This window comes from Piliocolobus tephrosceles, chromosome X, assembly GCF_002776525.5.
Source record: "Piliocolobus tephrosceles isolate RC106 chromosome X, ASM277652v3, whole genome shotgun sequence".
Lineage (NCBI taxonomy): Eukaryota > Metazoa > Chordata > Mammalia > Primates > Cercopithecidae > Piliocolobus > Piliocolobus tephrosceles.
The window spans coordinates 65,364,416-65,388,016 of record NC_045455.1 but is presented as its reverse complement, the minus strand read 5'-3'; the positions used below and the strand labels follow the sequence as shown (position 1 = coordinate 65,388,016).

At 40.7% G+C, this 23,601-nt stretch overlaps 1 protein-coding gene and 1 long non-coding RNA gene across 7 annotated transcripts in view; one reads left to right on the top strand and one right to left on the bottom strand.

The window, feature by feature from the left end:
* Nucleotides 1-23,601, top strand: part of WDFY2 (WD repeat and FYVE domain containing 2) — a 181,762-nt gene that overhangs the window by 147,758 nt on the left and 10,403 nt on the right. For 3 of the 4 annotated variants that reach the window (XM_023187322.1, XM_023187320.1, XM_023187323.1), the window contains 4 exons: nt 6,251-6,377; nt 18,495-18,600; nt 22,458-22,559; nt 23,452-23,582. In XM_023187322.1, the coding sequence (XP_023043090.1) occupies nt 6,251-6,377; nt 18,495-18,600; nt 22,458-22,559; nt 23,452-23,582 (466 nt within the window). Of the gene's footprint in view, nt 1-6,250; nt 6,378-18,494; nt 18,601-22,457; nt 22,705-22,735; nt 23,593-23,601 lie in introns of those variants that run through there. The other variant, XM_031934949.1, reaches the window with a different exon arrangement.
* On the bottom strand, nt 478-23,600 carry LOC111523028. 3 transcript variants are annotated; one of them, XR_004228691.1, is made up of 3 exons: nt 6,215-7,724; nt 4,650-4,743; nt 478-1,233 (listed from the first exon to the last, which is right to left on the bottom strand). It is a non-coding gene; the product is annotated as an uncharacterized LOC111523028 (long non-coding RNA). The 3 variants fall into 3 exon arrangements; XR_004228690.1 differs by lacking the exon at nt 478-1,233 and adding an exon at nt 1,281-2,544; XR_002725416.2 differs by lacking the exon at nt 478-1,233 and adding an exon at nt 23,347-23,600 and having other exon boundaries at nt 3,898-4,743; nt 6,215-6,418.

The following is a 23,601-nucleotide window of genomic DNA, read 5'->3' as shown; positions in this document are numbered from 1 at the left end:
TCAGTCATCCACTCTCTCTATATATGATGGTGCCAGGATATGTGGGTGAATAAAACAAGCACAATCTTTGCCCTTATCCATCTTCCAGCCAGCATGGAATGCATGCATTAGACCAATAGTTACAGAGAATTCATCCAAACATTATGAGTAGCAGGTGCTGTGGAGCCATGATGCGCGCAGAGGCTTCTTTAGAAGCAGATAACAGAAGGTCCTCTCCTCTTGCAGATAATTAAAGGGAGGCTTCCCAAAGAAGTGTTTTGTTTTTGTTTTTGTTTTTTTGAGACAGAGTCTGGCTTTGTCACCCAGGCTGGAGTGTAGTGGCATGATCTCAGCTCACTGCAACCTCCATCTCTTGGGCTCAAGCAATTTTCCTGCCTCAGTCCCCTGAGTAGCTGGGATTACAGGTGCATGCCACCACACCCATCTAATTTTTTTATTTTTAGTAAAGATGGTGTTTCACCATGTTGGTCAGGCTGGTCTTGAACTCCTGACTTCAGGTGATTCGCCCACCTCAGCCTCCCAAAGTGCTGGGATTACAGGTGTGAGCCAACATGCCCAGCCAGAAGGTGTTTAAAGGAGAAAAAGGAGTTACGTAGGTGGTGGGAATATTCCAGACCCGGTGGGAACATTCCAGACCTGGAACAGCAGCCTAGAGTGGGAAAATGTTAGCAACCACCCAAAGGTAGGTGACCTTACAAGTAGTGGTAGGAGCTTCAGGCATTATTCTCAGGTGGGAAACCAGTGATGAAGTTTAAAGAGAGTAGTGACATGGTTTGCATTTTAAAAAGCCACTGTGGCAGCAGTAGGTGGTAGATTGACTGGGAACAAAATGGATGGAGGGAGACTGTTTAGGAGGCTACTGCTGGAGGCTACTGCTAGAGACCCTCAGAATGCTGACTTTGTTTGGACTAGGGGACAGCAGTGTGTGTGGAGACAAGTGGAAGAGGTTTAAGATCTGTTTGGAGAGCAGGGGTCAGCAGCATTTGGTAACTAGGGTAGCCGTGACTCCCAAGACTTCTGTGTGGACCATGTATTGACTGGTGATGGCATTTCCTGAAACCTGGAGCACTGCTGGGAGAGCCGGTCTGGGAGAGAATAGCACTGTGCTTGAACTGAATGGTCCCTGGGGTGGCAGCAAAGAGACAGCTGGCTGAAGAGTTACGGATCTCAGGAAGAAGGTGTAGTCTAGAGATGGAGGGTATTTAGCTTGACAAAAACCCTTGTCACTTCACCCTAGAGCAAAATGGAGCAATCAAAAGATCAGATATTGTATTCAACAGGCTCTTAGTCTCCTTTAGCCTCATGTTGGCCTGCATATATTACCCTTGAGGGTGTGGTGTGACACTCCCTCTGCTGAGTTACCAGATCACACTCTGGGAAAGACAGACCCAGCAGTTTCCAACCCTGATTTTCTAACACTTCACGTGATCATTCACTTTTGCAAGGTATGTGGTAAAAGTATCAAAAAAATTAGTTCCCTAAGCATTTTGGTAATATATATTAAACTTCTAAAAATATTTATACTTTCAGATTCATTTCTATGTTTGGAATTCTCTTCTAACTAATTGGAAATATGAACAAAGTTGTGTGTGTAAAAATGTTCATCTTGGGAAAATTTATACTTAAAAGTTGAGAAAAATCTAAAAATAGTTTAAATAAGATATATACGTGGGAGATATTAGCCAGCCACTAACAGTGATATTTATGAGAGTATATAATAGTATACATTGTATAATTATGAAAACTTTTATTTTAAAAGTATTTTGGCAATTTTTTATTTTGATAAAATACATATAACCTGAACTTTACCGTTTCAACCTTCTAAGTGTACAGGTAATGCACAAGTCAGTGACATAAAGTACATTCACAGTGTTGTATAGCCATCACCACTATCCATTTCCAGAACTTTTTCATCATCCTTAATAGAAGACCTGTGCCCACTAAAGAATAACTAGAAAACTTTATTTTTAAGAATTTAACCATTTTAATTTAGAAATTATTCTGTAGGTCATATTAGGGAGATCAAAGGAAGGGAGAAGCATAAAATGAAACGCTGAAAGGGACCAGAAAGATGGATTAACTTGAAATGAAGTTAAATGAAATGGAAGAAATGCTTTTTGTCATTTAAAATAGAAACACTGGAAAACCACAAGCATTGAAGCCCTGGGCTCTGCCCCCAGTGTGGGTTGGGGTATGAGGTGGGTGTCTGCACTGCCTGGAATGCAGGCTGGCTGAAGGTGGTTGACTTCCTCTGCTGCCAGAAGTGTTAGGAGAAAGAACTATACAGTTCATCAGGAAGGCCTATGTGCAGAGAGACGCAGGAAAAATTCCCTCAGAAGGGAGAGGCCATTTCCGTCAGCACCTCTCCCCACTGCATCTCTGATCCTTGGTGTCTTGCACAGCCTTCCCACCAGCCCCCATCCCAGGCTGTCCTGGATGCCTCTTGCTTATTGTCCTCCTATTCCTCTCTGTCATTCAGTGCAGCAGATCAGTTGAGTAAACATTTATTGAGCACCTCCTGCATACCAGTCACTGTGTGCTGTGCTGGAATACAAAGATACATAACCCAACTTATAATCCAACCAAGTTCAATATAGTGGGGTCTGTGTAACAATAGAGGTATGCACAGAGACTGGAACCTCACCTGGATTGAAGCTGTTGGGAAGGCTTCCTGGAGGGAGAAAAAGTTACTTGGGTGATAAAAGGCAGGACAGGCATTCCAGACAGGGGAAGCAGTCACATATCCCGTAAGAGAGTGGCTCAACCAAACATAATGTGCATGCTCTTCTTGTTCTCAAAAGTAATCCATCATCTTATTGTTTTTTAGTGGGTAGAGTCTAAGTCTTATTTCATTGTGTCTGAGCCTAGCACAGTTCCTCCACATAGAAGAGGCTCAGTACATGCTTGTTGAACTGATTTGAAATGAATGCTGTGATTTATCATTTATGGGCCAACTTTCAAATGACCTCATTGTTAGGACATTTACGTAGATCAGGCATAGGACCCCAGAGTTATTTACCCCCTACACCATCCTAAACTTCTTCTTGTCTTGCAGCTTTTCCTTCTATCTCTTCCACTCTGGGCCCTGGGAGGGCCTGATGAATATACCCTGACTTGCTTTAACCACATTATCTATTCCCCTTCCTAACTCTCTGTGTTATCAAAAACTCCCCTTCCTAGCCCTGGCCCCTTCTGGCCTGATATAATGTGGCAAAGCTAGAGACTGGTCTTGTTTTTAAGACCTTAATTGATCTCATGATGGCTGGGATAGCATAGAATAAGCTGGTCACTGCCTTAAGGCTGACTCAACAAAGGACATTGTCACAGAGGTTGTATAGATGAGGTCTCCTGTACTGTAATCATAGCTGACATTTGTTGAGTGGTGCTTCCCATGTGCTAGGCATTGTTTTGTGTGCTTATATATATTAACTCATTTAATCTCAACAGCACTGTGGGTTAGGTACTGTTATCATCTCTGTTTTACAGATGAGACTTACGAGGCACATAAACATTAAATAACTTGCCCAAGGTCCTATACCTAATAAAGATAGAGCTGGGATTTAAGACTAGATTCTGGTTCCAGAGCCTATACACTTATAATACCATATCCAAACTTTCTCTTCTATCCCCATAAATCATCCTCATCCCATATTCCCAACAAAGAAGGTAGAGAGCTGGATCTTCATGGTGCAATGTTTTTTGTTTTTCTTTTTTTTTGTTTTGAGATGGGAGTCTCACTCTGTTGTCCAGGCTGGAGTGCAGTGGCGTGGTCTCGGCTTACTGCAACCTCTGCCTCCTGGGTTCAAGCAATTCTTCTGCCTCAGCCTCCCAAGGAGCCGGAACTACAGGCGTGCACCACCACGTCTGGGTAATTTTTGTATTTTTATTAGAGACGGGGTTTTATCATATTGGGCAGGCTGGTGTCAAACTCCTGACCTTGTGATCTGCCTGCCTCAGCCTCCCAAAGTGCTGGGATTACAGGCGTGAGCTACTGCACCCGGCCTCATGGTACAGCGTTCTTAGATGTGTTCTTAGATGTGTAGGTGTATATTGGTCAGGGAAGTCTAAAGGTATCTGTCACCTGGGTCATGGTAAACCCTATTTCAATATTTCCATGTTGATTCTGACAGGATGAACAACCCTTACAATTAAGTCTTTTTAACTGAGTCTAGTAAACCTTTCTAATCATCATTTTTACCAGTGCCCACCATTATTAAATCTGATCATGATGCCTTAAAGAACCTGAGCTACCCATTTCACATGTTATATAGGAGAAATCAAACACTTGCCACTTTTCTCTATCCCCCCGGTTGGAGTGGCTTAGTCAGTCAAGCAAGACCATCTCAGAGATTGTCCTTGACATGGATATTCCATGACCGAAAGACGTGAGCAGTCGAACAGATGAAGGCATCACATTAACAATAGTAGTCAGCCAGGCACATTCTTCCCATGCGCTAGGGACTGTTTTGTGTGCTTATATATTAACCCATTTAGTCTTAACTCATTTAACCTAATTAACCCATTTAATCTAATATTAACCCATTAATAGATGTCATATGCCTGTTTAATCTGCCAAGAACAAAGCCAAGGGCATTTCTTTCATATTCTCACTCCTTCATTCAATCATTTGCCCATTTGTCCGGACTTACTGAGTGCTTGCTGTAGGTAAGCCAGGCAGAATTCTAGGTTTTGGTGATCTCGTGGTGAACAAGCCACAGCTCCAGCCCTCCTAGAGCTTCTGTCCTACTGGGGCAGGAGACAATCAATTTAAAAAAAAAAAAAAAACAATAAGCAGGAGAGTGACACGTGTAGTCAAGGAAGGTGTTTCTGAGGAGGTGACCTTTAAGCAAGAACTTGTGTGAAGTGGAGAAAATGATCTTTATGTTTGCATTCGTCTGCTCCTTCATTCATTCAGCAGACAATACAGTTTAACAGACAACACAGTGAGCGGCCTCACTGTGTCTGGTTGCTGCTGTGGGGAATGTTGGTGGTCGGGGGTGAGGGCTGGGCTGCTTGTGGTGGCTAACCACATATGCACTGGGAGAAGCCACGTTTATTCTTACACGGGCAGGAGTGTATACCAGCAGCATAGGGTGCAGGTTTAGGAAAACGCTAGGAAGCATAATCCAGAATAGCAGAGTCTGGGGTTCCCCCTCCCTTTTTGATCTTAAAAAAAAATCTTACTAAGAAGAGTCATATGACAAATAAGAAAATATTCTCCTGAAACAAATATATGAGAGAAACTTCCCTGAAAGCTCTTAAAGTATAGTACTTCATTAGAACAAATGGATAATCTAAATAAGAAAAATATCAGATTCCAACAAATGAGAAGCTATTTTATGTTCTTTTCAGAATACAGTATTTTTTAGTAATGTAAAAAAATGAGTATTTCTGACATTCTTAAGTATTTGCAGGCTTTGTGCTCATCTTATGTGGAAAAAATTATTGTTGTTCTCAGTACATAAGGGTTTGATTTGCAAAGGGACTACCATAAAAAACCTGTTATAATGTTTTATAGCCATACCACTAGAGTAATCCTAATAACCCACATCCGCACTGCACACTACAGTTTAGAATGGTAGAGTGGTCCTATGTAATTGATCGAATTCTCACCACAACCCTATGAAGTAGGTAATGGCTGGGTTGATGTTATCATTCTTAGTAATAGTCCTAGTGGTCATGGCGTTACCATCATCTGCATTTTACAGTTGAGGAAACTGACATTTAAGAACCTAAGTCGTTTTCCCGGAATCTGTAAATTAAAATTCCCAAAGAGCCAACATAATTTTAAATTCTGATAGTGTGGCCTAATTAAATCTGATGTTCAAGAATAAAAAATTTAATTGAGCATTTGTAAACCCCATTTCCTTCTCATCTGTCATTGTCAGGGGTGGGAGGTAGGCAGCAGTTAAGATAATGTGGTTAATATTTCCAAACAGTGCAGTATTTTCCATTCTTCTTAGAATTATGTCTCCCTTTTGAAGGTCAATTTATTGTCTTTTTTATTTTCTTTTGGTCTTTATAGTAATCGATTTTATGGTACATGAAATGTTGGTGAAAAATGCTTACAGGGTCGGAATTTCCTTGGAGCCAATTTTTTTCTCTTTGGGTACTTATTTGTTTGTTCTTTCCACAAGAATTTATTGTATGCCAGGAACTGCATTCGATCCTGTCTCCACTGCATTCACATTTCTTTGGTGGGCAAGAATCTTACCTTGTGACTGACGTCTGGTTGTGTCTGTCCCCTCAGGTGGGGTGACTGCTCTCTGTTGGGACCCAGTCCAGCGGGTGTTGTTCTCAGGCAGTTCAGATCACTCTGTCATCATGTGGGACATCGGTGGGAGAAAAGGAACAGCCATCGAACTCCAAGGACACAAGTAAGGCTGCTGGTGCTTTCATAAAGACTCTCAGCTGACAACTGGAACAAAGGAATGCAGCTCAGTCTCTATGGCAGGATCTTAGCATGGGAAGGAACATGGCGGGAACACAAATACTGGCCACTTTGATTTATAACTGTGTAAAACTGTGTTTATATACTTATACCCCATTTTATTCCACAGAGCGTCTGAGAGTGCTTACAAAAACCATAAAATAAAGTAACGGCAGTGAATAAATAAAAGGTAAAAATTAGAACTGGGAAGAGTATAGCAGTGAAAATTTGAGTGAGGAAAAAAAGAGCTTAAAAATACAAGCTGTGAAGGCTTAGAAAATTTATATAATTGAGTTCAAATGTGGCTTCAGGCTCCTTGGCAGCATACGGAAAAGAGAAGAGGTAAGATCCTTCACAGTACATTTTGTACTTGACCAAATATTTATTGAGTGCTTGCCTTGATTCATATCAGGCTCTTCTTCCTTAAGGGATAGGTTTTAGGGGGCTGAGAGGAAGTACAGAGAAAGCCTTGCATTTCCTTGGAGCAGTTCTCAAACTTTGCTGGGCACAGAGAATCTCTGAGGAATTTGTGAAAAGATGCCCGGTCCCTGTCTGCTAAGATTCTGGTTGCCATCCAGAGCTGTGTGGATCTGTGCTTTGACAAGCTTCCCAGGCAACTCCCCAGTGGTGACCCTCAGGCCACACCCTGAGACGCCCTGCTGTCCCTGAGGGCAAAGCCTAATCTTTTTGCATAAAAGAATGTTAGATCTGCTTTACAACTCTAGTGCTCATCTGAATTGTTTTTTGCTTGTAAAGCTTTCAAAACGATCTTGAACAACCCTTGACAGCCATAAACAATTGTTTGTAATGCTCCTATGAATTAACCAGTTTTAAGCAACATTAGCTTTTCCTGTAAATCTGCTTAGAAACCCTAGTTTTAAAATATTCTCCTAAATAGTTAAATCTAGTTTGGAATTGTTGGACATAAACTAATTAAATTTTGGAGGACCCATGTGCAAATAACTGTTTTAGTTTTAGAATTTAATGTTAGAGAAATAGCTATTAAGCCCTTCTTTCTCATAGTGGAGAACAGAACAGCTGTCTGGGGTCACTCCTGGCTTATGGGGCCACTCAGACCTTGTCATCAGTTTATTAGAGGAATCATTCCCTTATGTTTATCTTTATGACAAGAGAACACACATCCATGTCCTGTAGAAAGAGTTCACATCATCCATGTAAGAGAAGGAAAAAGGAAACCAGGGCCGGGTGTGGTGGCTCACACCTGTAATCCCAGCACTTTGGGAGGCTGAGGTGGGTGGATCACGAGGTCAAGAGTTCAAGACCAGCCTGGCCAACATGGTGAAACCCTGTCTCTACTAAGAATACAGAAAGTAGCTGGGCGTAGTGGCCCGTGCCTGTAATCTCAGCTACTTGGGAGGCTGAGGCAGGACAATCACTTGAACCCGGGAGGTGGAGGTTGCGGTGTACTGAGATTGCACCATTGCACTCCAGCCTGGGCAACAGAGCAAGACTCCGTCTCAAAAAAAAGAAAAAAAAAAGAAGCAAAGCACAGTTGTGTTTAATAACACTATTATCATCTAATCTGCCACATAATTCCTGCCAACTTAGACTTTCTCAGAGAAGCGAAATGCAGGTTTTGAATGAAGATGACTCATATTTACTGGACTCATTCAGTTTAACTCCTAACTGGTTTATGTGTACACAGTGGTTAATAAAGACTGCAAGCACTCTTGCACGATTTCATGCACCAGATGCTGAACTGCAGCAGTGCTTAACACCAGCGTCACTGTGTGCAAAGGCCCCTTGACCTGAATGGAAAATGTGGGTCTGGGAAACTTACCCCTATAGTTTGTTAAGAAAGGAAAAACTATAAAGTTTAGATAAGTCTCTCAGTTCCAGAAAAACAAAACTTTAACAAACAGGTCTTCCAGTTTCTAAGTACAGACTTGTCCTTTAGAAAATGGATGAACCCTGCTTGGAGTTATGCTGATAGAATCGTGCCCTTAGAACTTGCACAGATAAGCAGGCAGGCTGCTGAGATCAGGAGCCACTAGGCAGAAGTGGCTTTACACAGGATGAAGGGCAGAAGGCCTTTGCCTGGTGCTTTATTTAATTCAAGCTTAGTAATACGTAAAGTAAGCTCTGTGAGGGACTTCTTGTCATCAGATTTTAACCCCGGGGAGTGGTTCTCTGGTGTCACAAAGCCAGGAGAGTAAGCTTCCTCAGCATCAATCAGTATCACTCTGTTAGAGTGGATCTGAATGCCAGGGTGGGGATAGAGAAGCCTCTGGAGCTGCCAGAAGTAGTGAGATGGCATGGAAAGGTGGTTTCGGGATCATCTGGCAGAAAAGGAGACCACTTTCAGGCAGGCAGGAAACAACTTTCGCAGCCACCATTCCTTTACCCTGAAAGCCAGCTGCTGGCATTCAGTGATTCTCGTATTTGAGTAGCACCTAATATTTTGTGAAAGAACTTTCAAAACACACAGACTCCATTTAATCTTGGCAGTAACACTATAAAAGAGAGAGCTCAGATACCATTTTTAGAAGAGAATAGTGAGGTATTCAATATTAATATTCAATATTAAGCTCCAGCTGATAGCTTAGGTCTCTAAACCTTAATTGAGTCCAGCAGGGAGCTGCTTAGCACCTTTGATATATCCAGCCCTCAGTAAGGCACTGGGGATACTAAAGTGAACATTTATTGACTAACACATGGTCCCCAACATGCCCGGTGATGTTTGCTGATGCTTAGGCCTCAAGGCTGCCCTTTGCTTTCCTACAGTTCCTGGTTTTCCTTCCACCCCCGGGGTGACTGATGGTGGCCAGAGTTCCAAATCAGGGACATAACTGGTGAGCCTGGAAACCGGGGAGAGCAGACTGGCCTCCCCAGGATAGGGAGACTACCTTTCGTTGGTATGGAAATGTCCAGCCATTCTGTTGAGGGACAGCTGCACATGTCTTCTGTTCTGAGTTCCACAGCTTCTTACCATCCTTCAGCAACAGAAAATGTGACATTTTTATAACTAGCTCGATTTGGTGTGTAAAAATCCCATAAAGCAGAGAACGCTTTAGCACCAAAGAAAGTGACTGATGACAGTGAAACTGTTTCCAAGTCCAAGGGAAAAAAGCTAAGAAAGTATTCTTTTATACAGTATTATCTGCATTGGAAGCATTCTGGTGTATTTATTCCCTGTAGCAAGTGGATCGTGATTGTGTGCTGTGCTAGCTCTGTGGGAGGAAGGGCAAAAAAAAAAAAAAAAAAAAAAAGGTTCCAGATTCCGGGACCAGTTATGTTTGCAAGCACCAGTTACTAGTTGGATGATTGTTACCGAAACATAAACCTGGACGGTTACTGTCCCATGCCTACCTTGTCATAGCTAGTAACGGTACTTGGTCTTTTTAGATCTCTTTTCAATTCTTACATAATACTGTCATTTCATGACCAACCTCATGCCCATAATTTTTCTTTCTAATAGTGTCTTCCTATCCTTCTAAGACTTGATGGTGATTTAATATAACCTGACTTGAAGCACCAAGTAAAGATCTTTGCTACTCCTCATATTGGAACCCTCCACCAAGACTGGATTCAGCGGCTTATGTGAGGCTAGGTCACAGTCAGGACCCCTGGCACTTCCAGTCTGTGGATTTGCTTTCTCCTTCCAAAATCCAAGCTCTTGATTTCTTTCTTACTGCTCTTACCACGCATGAGAATTTTGTTATAAGAGTTCTCAAAGCCTTTTGGTAAAGAAATAGGCCACTTGTAAATAAATATACATTGAGAGAATTTGTGCTTTTTCCCCTTGTATCGAGTAAATTGCATTGAAAGTTATAAAAGGAGTAGAAGTCTTGCATTCAGCTTCTGGGTTAGGGGCCAGGAGGACAAGGATCAGTACAAATGACAGCTTTCTTTCTGCTCACATCTGTGAGATTGAAGAGCATTTCCCACTGTGGTGCTAGGGAGCTGTTAGGATAGAGGGGAAGAGATGTCTTTTTTATTTTTAACTATTTAGCTAAACACATAATAGATCAAAATACCAGCCATGAGAGTTTTCATAGAAGGGAGAATCTTCTCAAAGACAGAAGGGCTGGAAAATGTGGTCATTAGTGTGCAGGCCTCTGAGTCGGGTCAAACTGTATTTGAACTGGCCCTTCTGCCAATGGCCTGCAGCCTCAGGCAAGGCACTGCACGTCTCTGATCTTCAGTTTTCTCATCTCTAAAATAAGGACAAAATTGGAAGGAAAAACCCTCACAAGGTTGTCAAAAAATATAAATGATGTAATGCATGTAAAATAATCAGCCCAGGAGTACAGGCCTGGTAAATGGCGGTTGTTAAGATTACTCTTGTTAATAAAAATTCCAAGTCAAAAATCTTGCCTTGGGATCTGACTACTGATTCTCTTTGTAGAATTTCCTAAGGAAATATTAACATATATTCATAACTCAGTCAACACATGTTTACTGAGCTCCAGCTACATACCAGACTTTGTGTTAGATACTCAGAACACGAAAGTGAGTTAGGAAATAGCCCTGCCTTTGTGGAGATGTGCTACCAGTATGAATGAAAACAGGCAAAGGTGGCACCGTTCACCAATTTTACTGGAAAGTGGGAGGCCTCAGTGTGGGGGGTTCACTCTTGGTTTGGATGTTAGATGAAGAGATTCTCATAGTTCTCAGGATTAGGAGGTTACCCAGAACAGAGAATGGCATGAACTAAAATACAGTGGGGTTCAGGAAATACAAGTGGACAGAGGATGAGAGCCTAATGTAAACCTCCACCCTGCCACCAAACAGCAGAACATCACTGGTGCTCAAACCAGTGCCCCTAGATGGGGGTCCCTGAGTTCAGGTTTAGCCTGGCAGTGGGCCAAGGATCCCTGAGGAAGCAGATCCCTTTTAGGGTGCTTTGGCTTGGGATGACCCTACATAGTACTGTCTGGGAGACCTCACTCGGGTGGATTGCTCACAGCCTTCTCTGGTCCTTGGAGCTTGGAAGACCTATGCATATAGGAGAGTGAGATCGCTGGTAGTAGAAGCATAATTAGATGCCCACTAAAAAACCTAAACTTTTCATCAAAGAAATGAACAATGCTATACATTTGAGTTCCCCTTACTCTTGAGGGATGAAGAAAGGCTTAAGTTGACTGTTGGGCAGATGTTAGCTTGTGTCTGAGATCTGTTTCTCTAAAAACGTAAGGCCTTCTTTACTCTCTCCCTTAATCATCAGACACAGGACTGGCTTCATGGGCATGTGACCTGTGCAGTCACACAAGGCCCCATTCTTAGAAGGGCCACACACTTGGTTTAATGAGCTGCTGCCACCATCTTGTAATTCTTAATCAAGTTTTTAAAAGGGACTCTGTATTTTCATTTTGCACTAGTCCCTCCAATTATATAGCTGGACCTGACAGACATATGTTGCTGCTAGGACTGGTGAGAAAGGAAATGAGGCCATCCCACTAACTGTAGTATTTATAGATGGCAGATCCTGGTGGTTGTGAAAAGTGGGGGTTTTGTGCACTTGTAAGAGCATTTGCAGTGCAGTACATGGTAACACTCGTCCATGAAATAATGACCAGTTTTGAAATGCTTTCTAGTATAAATGCTACAGTGATGTCAGCTGAAACACAGATGTTAGAAGGTATCTTTTCATTCTTCATAACCCTTAACCTGTAAACCTGGGATGTTTTCTCACCTAGCTTTTAACTGCAAGGTGGTTGTATTTTGAATCCCTAAATCAAGAAGTTTAGAGCAACTTTATTGCCAAACTTGGAATCCAGCATTCATCACTGTGTTTCACTCTTCTATGCTGGAATATTAACAGTACTGGAGTCCCATAAATTATGTATTTGTTGCTGAATGTTGCTGCCAGCTATGAGTGGCAAAGCAGTTCCTTATGTAGCTTATTTTGGTTTTACAAGATCATTGATGTGTATCAAGATGCCTCAACAAATGAAATGTAGTTCAGATCATACAATTACGAGTCTGTGCAACTAGACAGATTTTTCTTGCCCTTGAGTGTCACAGTGGTGGCACTCTATACTTTAAAAAGTGTGAAGTAACAACCAGGAGAGATAGGGAAAACCCAATAGACTTTTTAAAAAATGAATACATGTCAAAGATTTTATATTAGGCATTAATTAATAATTAACTGACTGGCAGAGTAAGAGGTTACAATCAGTCCAAAGGAAAATCCAAAGAGTAGACACATACATAGGCAACAGAGAATGTGAAAATGAATTTGTTAGCAGACGCACAGCTGGCTTCTCCCATGGGCAGGGTGGGGTGTGGGATTAGGTGTGTCTTCACTGGACAAGATTTGTTTGCAAGAATATCAGTATTCTTTATAGAGTTGCAAGCAGATTAGTAAAAATACTAAAAGATGTAGTCCCCTGTAGAATCAGATAGCCCAGAAGAGTGTGCTAGACAACACCTGAAGTTCCGCTAAAAAGATGACCAGTGATCTCTTTTTGCCCATTTCAAGTCTTTCTGAGTTTACCTGATTGTGCTTCCCCCCTCCTCCCCTGTGATCATAATAATCTCAATGATTATCCTTCATCACAAAAAAAAAAAAAAAAAAAAAAGGCTGGTGTCAGGAGGTTAGTCCTGATTATTTATATTGGTAGAGTAAAAGTCTTAATGAACCATATAGGCCACTCATTTGCTTTGCATATCCAGAGCCACACAGCATCCAACAATTTTGTGTTAAGCCCACAAAATTCACTTCTACCTGGAAGTTTTTATAAAGAATCTTGCACTGGACACTGGACTTTTCTTTTCTTTTTTTTTGGAGACAGAGTCTCGCTCTGTCGCCCAGGCTGGAGTGCAGTGGTGTGATCTTGGCTCACTGCCATCTCCACCTCCAGGTTCAAGCCATTCTCCTGCCTCAGCCTCCCAAGTATCTGGGATTACAGGCACGTGCCACCATGCCCAGATAATTTTTGTATTTTCAGTAGAGATGGGGTTTCTTCACATTTACCAGGCTGGTCTTGAACTCCCAAAGTGCTGAGATTACAGGTGTGAGCCACCGCTTGACTAGACTTTTCAGAGCCTCTAAAATTTGCCATACCAAGGCTAGAAAACTAAGCTCAAGAAACTCTACTATATTTCACCTACAGTACTTGCAATTCCTCAAAGTTTCCACCATTTGCTAGGTTCTTGGCCTGGTACCTTCCTTACCAGTTGTAAGGCCAGGACCCTGCAAATCAGATACCAGGCCAGTTTTCCTGGGAAGGCTTTGTAAGTTGGCTCTATGAGTTCTTAAAGTGGCTAGTCATATCTGATTCAGTGAGCATCATTCTCACACGACACTCCAGGTTATACAGTTGATTTGGCCAGTTATATCTTGCCGATAGATTCTCATTGAATCAATGCAAATAACTGTGTTTCCATGAAAATTAAGGAGTCTCTGTAACAGTTTTCTTAAATTCTGGGCAGTCAGTGAGAATTGGGTATCATTTCTTAAATGTTTTGATTTAACTTATAATAACAGAGTTTACGAAATTGTGAGTTAGAGTAGCTTTAAAATAAGAGAAAAGGCATCCTCGTATATCCAGAAAATAGAACGTTAAAACAACATCAACAGTATTCCAGACAAATAACCACAATAGAATTTCCCTGTTCTGTTCTTTCAGTTCTATGAATGAACTGTAATTAATTCTTGCTCTGATGGTTCTTGGTTTAGCAGTTCACATTCATGAAGCCATCTGCATTCAGACTAAAAAGGGTCCAGAAATCCAAGGAAATCCTGACTCAATCCACTGGCACAGCTTAAAAATTATCTAAGCAATGTCAGCTCAGTGGCCTGTGCCAAAGAGTCTGTTCTTTGAAATATCAATATTTTAAAATACCTAGTACAAATAGTTCTTTTCCATGAAACTCTGAGGCTATCCTTTATTGAAGTCACAAACTCTATAGCAGGGCCTTCAGGCAAGGATCAGAATAATACAGAAATTATCTACAGATTATAGAGATTTTGTAATTTAAGGGTTAATTTGCAATTGTGACCAATGGTATCAGAATGAGGGAAAGTAAAATTCCCCATTGGGATATGCTATATAACTATTTCCCAAGAATTGTGATCAGTATTTCCCCGTGAGTAAAAACATATTATAGACAATAATGACATCAGGAAATATCCACAGTCTTCCAATAAAACATATAATTTCTGAAATACTAAGAAAATTTTTTACTTACTGACTTAACCTAGGGCCGGCTGAGCATCTCTTCTGATCTGACAATTATTCCCATTTACTCTTAAAATAGTAACACATCAAACAAATGCAATTATTTATAGCATTTCTTTTTTAAATTTTTTTTCCTTTTTCGGACAAGATCTCGCTCTGTCACCCAGGCTGGAGTGCAGTGGTATGATCACAGCTTGCTGCAGCCTCAACCTTTCAGGCTCAAGTGATCCTCTGATCTCAGCCTCCCTAGTAGCTGGAACTACAGGTGTGTACCACCACATCTGACTATTTTTTTAATTTTCATAGAGACAGGGTCTCACCGTGCTGCCCAGGCTGCTCTCAAATTCCTTGGCTCAAGCAGTCCTTCTGCCTCAGCTTCCCAAAGTGCTGGGATTACAGACATGAGCCACTGCACCTCACCACATTTCTCTTTTTGTAAGACAAGGGAACAAGTCTTGATGATTTTCTAGGACCTCTTTGGGAAATCTTCAGGCATAAAACACATCCTAAAAATTTTATTTTTTCAAAACAGAGGTTCAGTTTGGAAAGGCAAAACCAGGGTTGTATACAGTAAGACATTCTTCTTCAAAGGGTTAACGTGTTTAAGTTCCCTTGTCCTTTGTTCCCTGCTCTCAAGGCCAGACTTCCTTACTCTCTGTGTTCCTTGCCCTGGGAAACAACCTTCCTCTCAGTCTTTATCTATAGAGCCCACATTCCACATCTGCTGCTCCCTCTGTAAATCACCCCTCCCATCGCAACGCCCCCTACCCCCACCACCAAAACTGTTTTCCCACCAGTGTAACCGCATCCCTGCACTTCTCAAGTTAGCCAACCGAATTCAGCTTAGATTGTGCAGTCCAACTCTAGCCAATGGAGACTGGACACAGCAGTAGGAGCCAAGGCGTTAGGGATAAAGCCACTGTTTTCCTTTGTTCGGTGTGCTCTTGTGGTGACCAGACTAACGAGCAGCACCCTTCTGCAGAAGTAAACTTTGCCTTGCTGAGAAATCAACTGTCGGAGTGTTCATTTTATTTGTTACTTCAGGCTTTATTTCTAACAAGAGTTGTCAAGGGAATTTTGAGTGGGGTAAGGTAGGAGCATGGCTGCTTAAGAAGCAATACCTGGTTATCTGTACAATTAAAGCAGTAAAACATTGAAAAATAAGCATAGATGATAACACAATTTTAAATAATTTAAAATTCTTTTCACACGTGAGTACTTCTTGTTCTCTCTCTCTTTTTTTTTTTTCTTAAGAGCATTAATCAAGTCAACATTAAAGTACTGAAAATAATTCTGGTGAGACACAGAATCTCTGCTAGCTAGGCAGATTCCACAGAAGGTAAAGAACATCCTTTCACATTGTAGGCATTAATCAGTAAACTAAGGAAGCAAGCCATCAAAACTGAGGGAACTTAGCCAAAATTGTAATGCATCTTATAGCTTTTTTTTAGACTAAAGTATTATAAGCCAAAGCAAGTCAAACTCACTTTCCAAGTTTTGTCCTTCATTTTTCTCTTTCATATTCCAAAACAAATTGACACTTTAGTATTGCCCTTTTCATCTTCATTCTCTCAAAAGTATACAGTGGAGTTTTCCAGAAACTATAAGAAGTGATATTATGATTATGATAAATACAGAAAGATGATTATCCAGCTCTCCTATTAAGCCAGATATTAGAAAGACTTGCAAAAATATTAAACAATGTCATTTTTCTTATCATAATTTTTTGTTTTGGAAAATGTCTTTTTTTTTTTACAAAATATGTGACATGTTAAAATGAAATGGATTCATCATTGCCGTTTTCAAATGAATTAATGTTTTTAAAATTTCTCAGTTTTATTTCCAAATACAGTAAACATTAATCATTATCACTTATTAAACCAAAGCTCTTTGGTGTCCTCAAATAAGTTTTAAGAGTATAAAGGGATTGTGAGACCAAAAAGTTCAAGAACCACTGCTTTGATACAAAGCTAACCTGTTTTTCTTCGAAAAACAAAAACCATTGTATTTCTTTTTCATTAATGCTCCTGGAATAATCTCAACCACCCATTTAAATTATAATAATTAACCAAAGAAACTAATTTCTATTTCATAAAGAAAACTAGGAGGAGGGAGGATATGGACAAATCATCCCATATAATCATTTTAGCAGACTAGCAAAACTCATGAACACGTATTACTGAAATTTCCATAGTGATGTAAGGCACTTTTACATTCCCTTAAAGTGGCAAAAAATGAACTTATGTATTGACACAACTCAAAGGTATAGCCTCGCTATAGCATAGAAAAATAAGAAGCAAACATATGTAAACTTAATATTATACTTTATACAAAGTCACAGTATTCTAACTTACTTAGACATTATCTAGGTATCCAATGGTTATTGATTAGCTCAGGTTAACATTAGTCCATTTTGTTACCTAAGGATCTTGGAAATTATCTTTAAGTTGATATGCTACAAAATATAATTGCTATTCATATAAAAAAAAGTTTGTCAGAATAATTATTCAATTCAGCTGAACACAATTTATATTTTTAATAATCTTAAACATTATGTATGAGCTCATTTGACCAGCTATCCTGAATAAATTTAGGATAAATAAAAATAAAATGCACACTTGTATTCTGTTCAACACTAATAAATCAGAGAAAGATGTAACATTTTAAAACCTATGTTACTAGTCTCATTTGCCAAATGAAACTTAATTTTATGAACTTGGATTCTTAAAATATTACTGAATTGGCTGGCAGTTTCTGTTAAAAGAATTTTTATGTTTAAGTCTAGCAGGTTCACAATATTAGAGGTTTGATGTTCTGTGATTTTAGGAGGACTCAATTTATAAAAGCACTTGTTTATCTCTATCAGATAATCAGAACAAGTTCTTTTAATTTAAAAGGTATCGTAATCCAGTTTATTGACACCCTCTGGAAATAGGAAAGCATTCCACACACAGCAAGAGGTGAAGGCTTTTCTGGATTATAAACACATAGACAGAGCTTAATAGCTTTAGGTTTTCAACTTCAGCCACAGATCAAGAATAAACAGAGACACAAAAAAATCACCAGTCCAGATATCAAAGAGCTGTTCTCCTTCCCAGTAGAAACAAAATTCTTCATTGATTTGAGCTCAAAATAGACAACCATACAAAAAAAAAAAAAAAAAAAAAAAAACCAAGAAACTATATACCCTGTTCTCTCACCCAACAAAGACAGATCTCTGTAATCCATTGTTAACAATCACTCAGACCATAAAACTAAATTCTCCATCATCTTTGCTGCCAAGAAGGAGTAACTTGTCAGCCCTGTACAAACTAGAAAGAAAAATAAAACAGAATCAGGAGAGAGAGAGTAAAAACTAGAGAAATGGAGACCCTGTGAAATTCAGGTCTGTTACTACTATGGATTCACTCTGGGAGCCAAGAAAAGGCATGGCTGGTCCGAAGCCACTTGTGACGTACACACCTCAGGCAACACAGTTTACCTGGCTGTGTCAGGTAAATCCGGTGGGCATCTCAACGGATGACCTCCAAAACTCTTCAAGGATAATTTTGTAAAAGGGAAAATCATGACTCTTGAACAAATATAAAATGAACATATGCTATAGATTTTAATTACTTAAGGAAGGAGGGAACCAGTAAGAAGTTACAGCCCATTCAACAATCAGCTTTTTTCCTTAAGTGTTGTAACTGACAGATTACCTCTTCCTGGGGCCTGAACATGTCAAGGAGCATTCAGACTTATTTTAAATCCCGGATACTCTTCTGACCTTTAGCATGCTGAAAATTCCATCAGGTTTCTAAGATCTACACTTGGGGCTCAGAGTGAGTGAGCACATTGGCTGACCTTGCCGAGGTTTCTGCTGCGAGGCCTTGCATTTGTTCTCCTAAACTGTCACTAACCCTTGGTTTCTTTCACAGCGACAAAGTCCAGGCCCTGTCCTATGCGCAGCACACGCGACAGCTGATCTCCTGTGGCGGTGATGGTGGGATTGTCGTCTGGAACATGGACGTGGAGAGGCAGGAGGTAGGTGGCACAGCAGGGTGGGGTGGGCCTTGTGGTTCTGGCCCTCTTCCCTTCCTGCTTATTTCTTATTCCTTTATGATTAAACCATGAAATAAGGCATATAACGTCAAAGAATTATAGCATAAAAGGAGTTGTTTGGGTTGAGGTTTTTTTTTTCCCCCCTCACAAGTTGGCATGTAACATTCCTGTGATGGAGATTTTCGTAAGAATTTTGACTGAGACCAAGCTGTTTAAATCTGTTACACCATTCACAGCGAAAGTACAGGTGAGGAAAAGAAATCATCTACTTCCTGGTGATTAGTTCTTTGGTATAAAATGCCCTACAGAAACAGAGGACTCACGTGATTTATGTCATGGAAGAAAATAGTGGCTAAGATGAAGCAAGAATCCTTAGTTTGGTATTAATAGAAATACTAGAAATAATTATTTTGTACTTTGTAAGCCATGTTCTAAATAGTTCCCCAGATATAAATATATCCTTAGTTTTTTAGCACGTATTTACATGTTATCAGAACATTCTTTTTAATGAGCTTTCATTTTAATCTTTGAGCATCTTAACGAATATGTTTCCTGCATATCTCCTTTGACAAGTACTTTGAAGTTAACCATTTTCCCATTACATTAGAATTATTCTGGGTAGACTTTCCCTTTGACAATGCACATTCTTATAATTAATTTCTTGCAGGATACAAGAATTACATAGAAAAGAAACATTTTAAAAAGATAAAAGTCTCCTACCTTCTTTCCATGCCCTCACCCCAGTCTCATTTCAGGAGAGTAGTTGCTATTACCCACAATGTAATGCCTTTTTCAAATGCCAGTAATTATATGCTTAAGAAGATTAAAGCTTTATTTGCTCAGATCTTAAGTCCATGAGAATTCTATTAGTAACCAATCAAAATGATCATTACTGTTAGAAGGTGGGGAATTGCAGAACATTGCTTTTGAAAACTCTACTTGGCACCATTAATACAAAGGCTGGAGATGTTTGCGATGAGCGCCGGTCATGTTAACCACGTTCCCGCATGGCTGGTGATTACGTCCTGGGTTGGGTTCTGCATGGCAGCCTGCTTTGGGTTAGGGACAGTCACACCTGGTCTTTCCTGACTTTCTGGACCCACCTAACCAAACCAGGGGAGGGGAGAAGGACCCGATTCTTTTCCCTTGGCGCATGCAGGCTGGACCCTTTATGGACAGAGGCCAAAGGAGGATAACAGTGTGGTGTCCAGAGATGAAACCAAGTGGTTGATGGGCAGTTCTTTGAGCAACCTTGTTTATGAGCCTCTTGATACACAGATATAGAGGCACCCAATACTATTGACTAATTTAAAATCTTAGTGAGTCAACACTCTAAATAAGCAATGGAGCATTCCTTTTTCTGCAAGTATCATTTTTATAAACATAAATTTCCTGAGATTTTTGTTTTAATCTTAGCCTCTATGGAGCTGCTTCCTAGTTATAAGTGCTGTGTAATGCTCACCTTGGGAGGTCTGCGACATAGAATGAAATCGTCTCTAACCTGAAGTACTGACAGACTTTCCGGAAGAAGAGGCTTGTAGGAGGAAACTTCAGAATTCTATTAAACGGTGTAAATGATGAAATTATAGTTGATATATGCTAGAGCATCAGTGCTGGGTATTTTAGAAGGGATAGAGTCATCATTGGCTAATATTCTCAGTGAAGGATTGATGGAGGAACATTGTGCTGAAGGATCAACAGGGTCTGGATGTGCTCTGAGCAGGAGCACATGGGCTTTGCAGGCCAAGAAACAGCAAGAGTAAGGACAAAGGGAACATGATAGGTTGATGCGGTGCATTAGTGCTCATGAGCAGTTTAGAGCAGCAGTCAGATGAGAGGATGGCAGCTAGCTGAAAGATAAGAGCAGACAATGGAAGACCTTGAGTAGCCGAATGTAGATCGAGCGACATCTCATAGGTTGAACAGGTGCCTTATACAGTTAAGAAAATCCATTTTTGTTTTGTTAACTTTTAGCATTTTTTAAAAGTATATATTGTATATAATATTCTTGGTAGAAAAGTTACAAAGTGCTCATTAGTAAATAGAAAAGATGTCAGTTACTCATACTACCACCACCCAGAAATAGCACTCTGAACATGTTGGCATACATCCTTCCTAACATTTTTCTCTACACATAACACGTGTGTAAGACCTTTTTTTTTTTTTAACAAAAAATAGAGTCACAAACATGCTGATTTTTTTTCCCCTTTATCGGTCCTTAACTCCCAAATTCCTCCTCATGCATACTCACTGTGATGCATATAATGTGTGTCCTGAACACACATGCTTCCTTATAAAAGGTGTGTGTGTGTGTCTGTGTGTTTTAAAGTTTACATAACTCAGCCGGGCGTGGTGGCTCATGCCTGTAATCCCAGCTTTTGGGAGGCTGAGGCAGGTGGATCACTTGAGGTCAGGAGTTCGAGACCAGCCTGGCCAACATGGCGAAACCCTGTTTCTACTAACAATACAAAAAAAAATTAGCCAGGCGTGGTGGCAGACGCCTGTAATCTCAGCTTCTCAGGAGGCTGAGGCAGGAGAATTGCATGAACCTGGGAGACGAAGGTTGCAGTGAGCCAAGATCACACCACTGTACTCCAGCCTGGGCAACACAGCAAGACTGTTTCAAGGAAAAAAAAAAAGTTTACGTAACTGATGTACTGTAAGTCTAGTACTATTTCCAACTTTTGCCATTGAACCCTTTTGAGCTCTCCCATCCTGCTGTTTCTTGTGGTGCTTCTGCACAGGACCCCATCATGTGTACCAGTCACATTTTACTTCTCTGTTTCCCAAACAAAGTGCATGTAGACTGGCACAGACATGACCTTCTTGTATGTGTCCCCTCATAGGCCTGCACTGTGTGAGACTCTCAGGGCCATAAATTGAAGGTATATTCTTGATTTTGCTAAATGCAACCAAACAGCTGTACTCATTTATACTTCTAATGGAGAACAGGGAGTTTTCTGACACCCCACATCCTCACCAGTAGCAATTGTTCCCTCCCTTTCTGGTTTTGCCCTTTTGGAGACAGAGGTAAAATAGTATCTCATTTTTATTTGCATTCTCTGCTTAACAGTAAATTTGAGCCTCTCGTCACATATGTTAGCCATTCAGACTTCCCTGACTGTGAACTGCATGCTCATATCTTTTGTATCTTCTGCCCGTTTCTCAACTGTTTCTTGTGATTTCCATATTGATTTTCCAGGGGTTCTTTGTATACAGTAATTTGCAGGAGTTGTTAGTTACAAACTGTATAAATATCTTCTCCTAGTCTGTCTTAACTCTGTGCTATGATACTGTTTAATAACCTGGGGGTTTTGTTAGTTTATTATATATTGAACATGTTCCATGTCTTTAAATATTTATTTGTTTTTACTACATAATTTTAATGATAATAAGTTGGTATTCGAGAAATTGTTTCACAAACAAACATTAATACTGCCCCCTCCAGCCTCATCCCTCGTTTTCCCCATCTGCGCTCCATCCATCCCCAGGTCTCAGTTGTCTTATTTGTCTGAGAACCTCAGCCTGGGTCAGAAGCTCCTGTGATCCCTCTGCCAAAGCACTCTGTGCTTCTCCCTCTTGGGCCTTCACACACTTATGCTTATGTAAATAATTATTAATCATATTTTCATGATGGTGGAGATTCTTATTCACCACTACGTCCCATCCCCAGGGCCTGCCACAGAATAGACATTCGGTAAATATTTTTTGAATGATTGACTGAGAAATCACACCTCTTATAAACACATCCTGATTGCTCCGTAAGTTTCATCAGGGTCAGTGGTTCCATTGTCCTCACTGCTGGCCACAGTGACCTGTTCTTTGCTTTATTTGACCAGACCCCTGAATGGCTGGACAGTGATTCCTGCCAAAAGTGTGATCAGCCTTTCTTCTGGAACTTCAAGCAAATGTGGGACAGTAAGAAAATTGGTCTAAGACAGGTGAGTGATATGGATGCTTCATCCAAATGTAATTGTGTGGAAATAGCTCAACCATGTGATCTTAGAAGAAATCACACCCCTGGGTGGGAGTTGTGGTGAGGGTAAATTATTATCCTGGAGTCACCTTGTGATTGCACAGTAATTTACTCTGTCTGTCTACCGTAGCTCATTCCTGCTGGATTCAGTTTCTGTAGTGGCTGGTTCCCAGTAAGCAGTTAGGGATGTGATTTTAGAATTCTAGTGGCCTCTGTTGCAATACACCTTACAATTAGAGGTGTCATGCTTAGTTCGTATGGATACCAGACCATGAAATTATATAAATTATATAAATGGTGTTTCTCACTCCTTAATTATTGTACTTCCCTCCTTCTGATTAAGTTTGGTTATTTAGATCTACTTACAATACAGCATTCTCAATCTGAGTCCATGGTTCAGTTTGGTCTTCCCCAAGGAAATAAAATGTTAGGTCACCTAGGCTTATACCATGGCCAAAGTCAGCAGATTGAATCAGGGTTCCTGCATGTTCTCCTTCATCCAGCAGCAGAATCTCCTGAGATGTCAGTTTCTCAGACACCCTGCTGTGAGATCAGCTGGCCCCTGGGTGGTTCCTCTGTAGTTCCTAGTATGATCATTGGAAAGGACCAAGAGTAGGGAAAAGCAAGAGAGTGGGAGGTGTCCCTGTCAGGTGTGTTACCCAACAGTCCTTGTTGAATAAACAGAGCCCCAAAAAAGAACACATCTAGTGTGTTCCCTTTAGTTCTGAGGCACTCTTGTTCAGCATCCTCACCTGGATGCAGTTGATTACACCTCTCTCTGCCAGGAAGGGTGAGGTGCGGGGGCCTCAGGAGCCGAGGGAGCCACGATGAGTATCTCTTTTCTCTCCCTCCTCCAGCACCACTGCCGCAAGTGTGGGAAGGCTGTCTGCGGCAAATGCAGCTCCAAGCGCTCCTCCATCCCCCTGATGGGCTTCGAGTTTGAAGTGAGAGTCTGTGACAGCTGCCACGAGGCCATCACAGATGAAGAGTAAGTTCCTGCAGCCTGA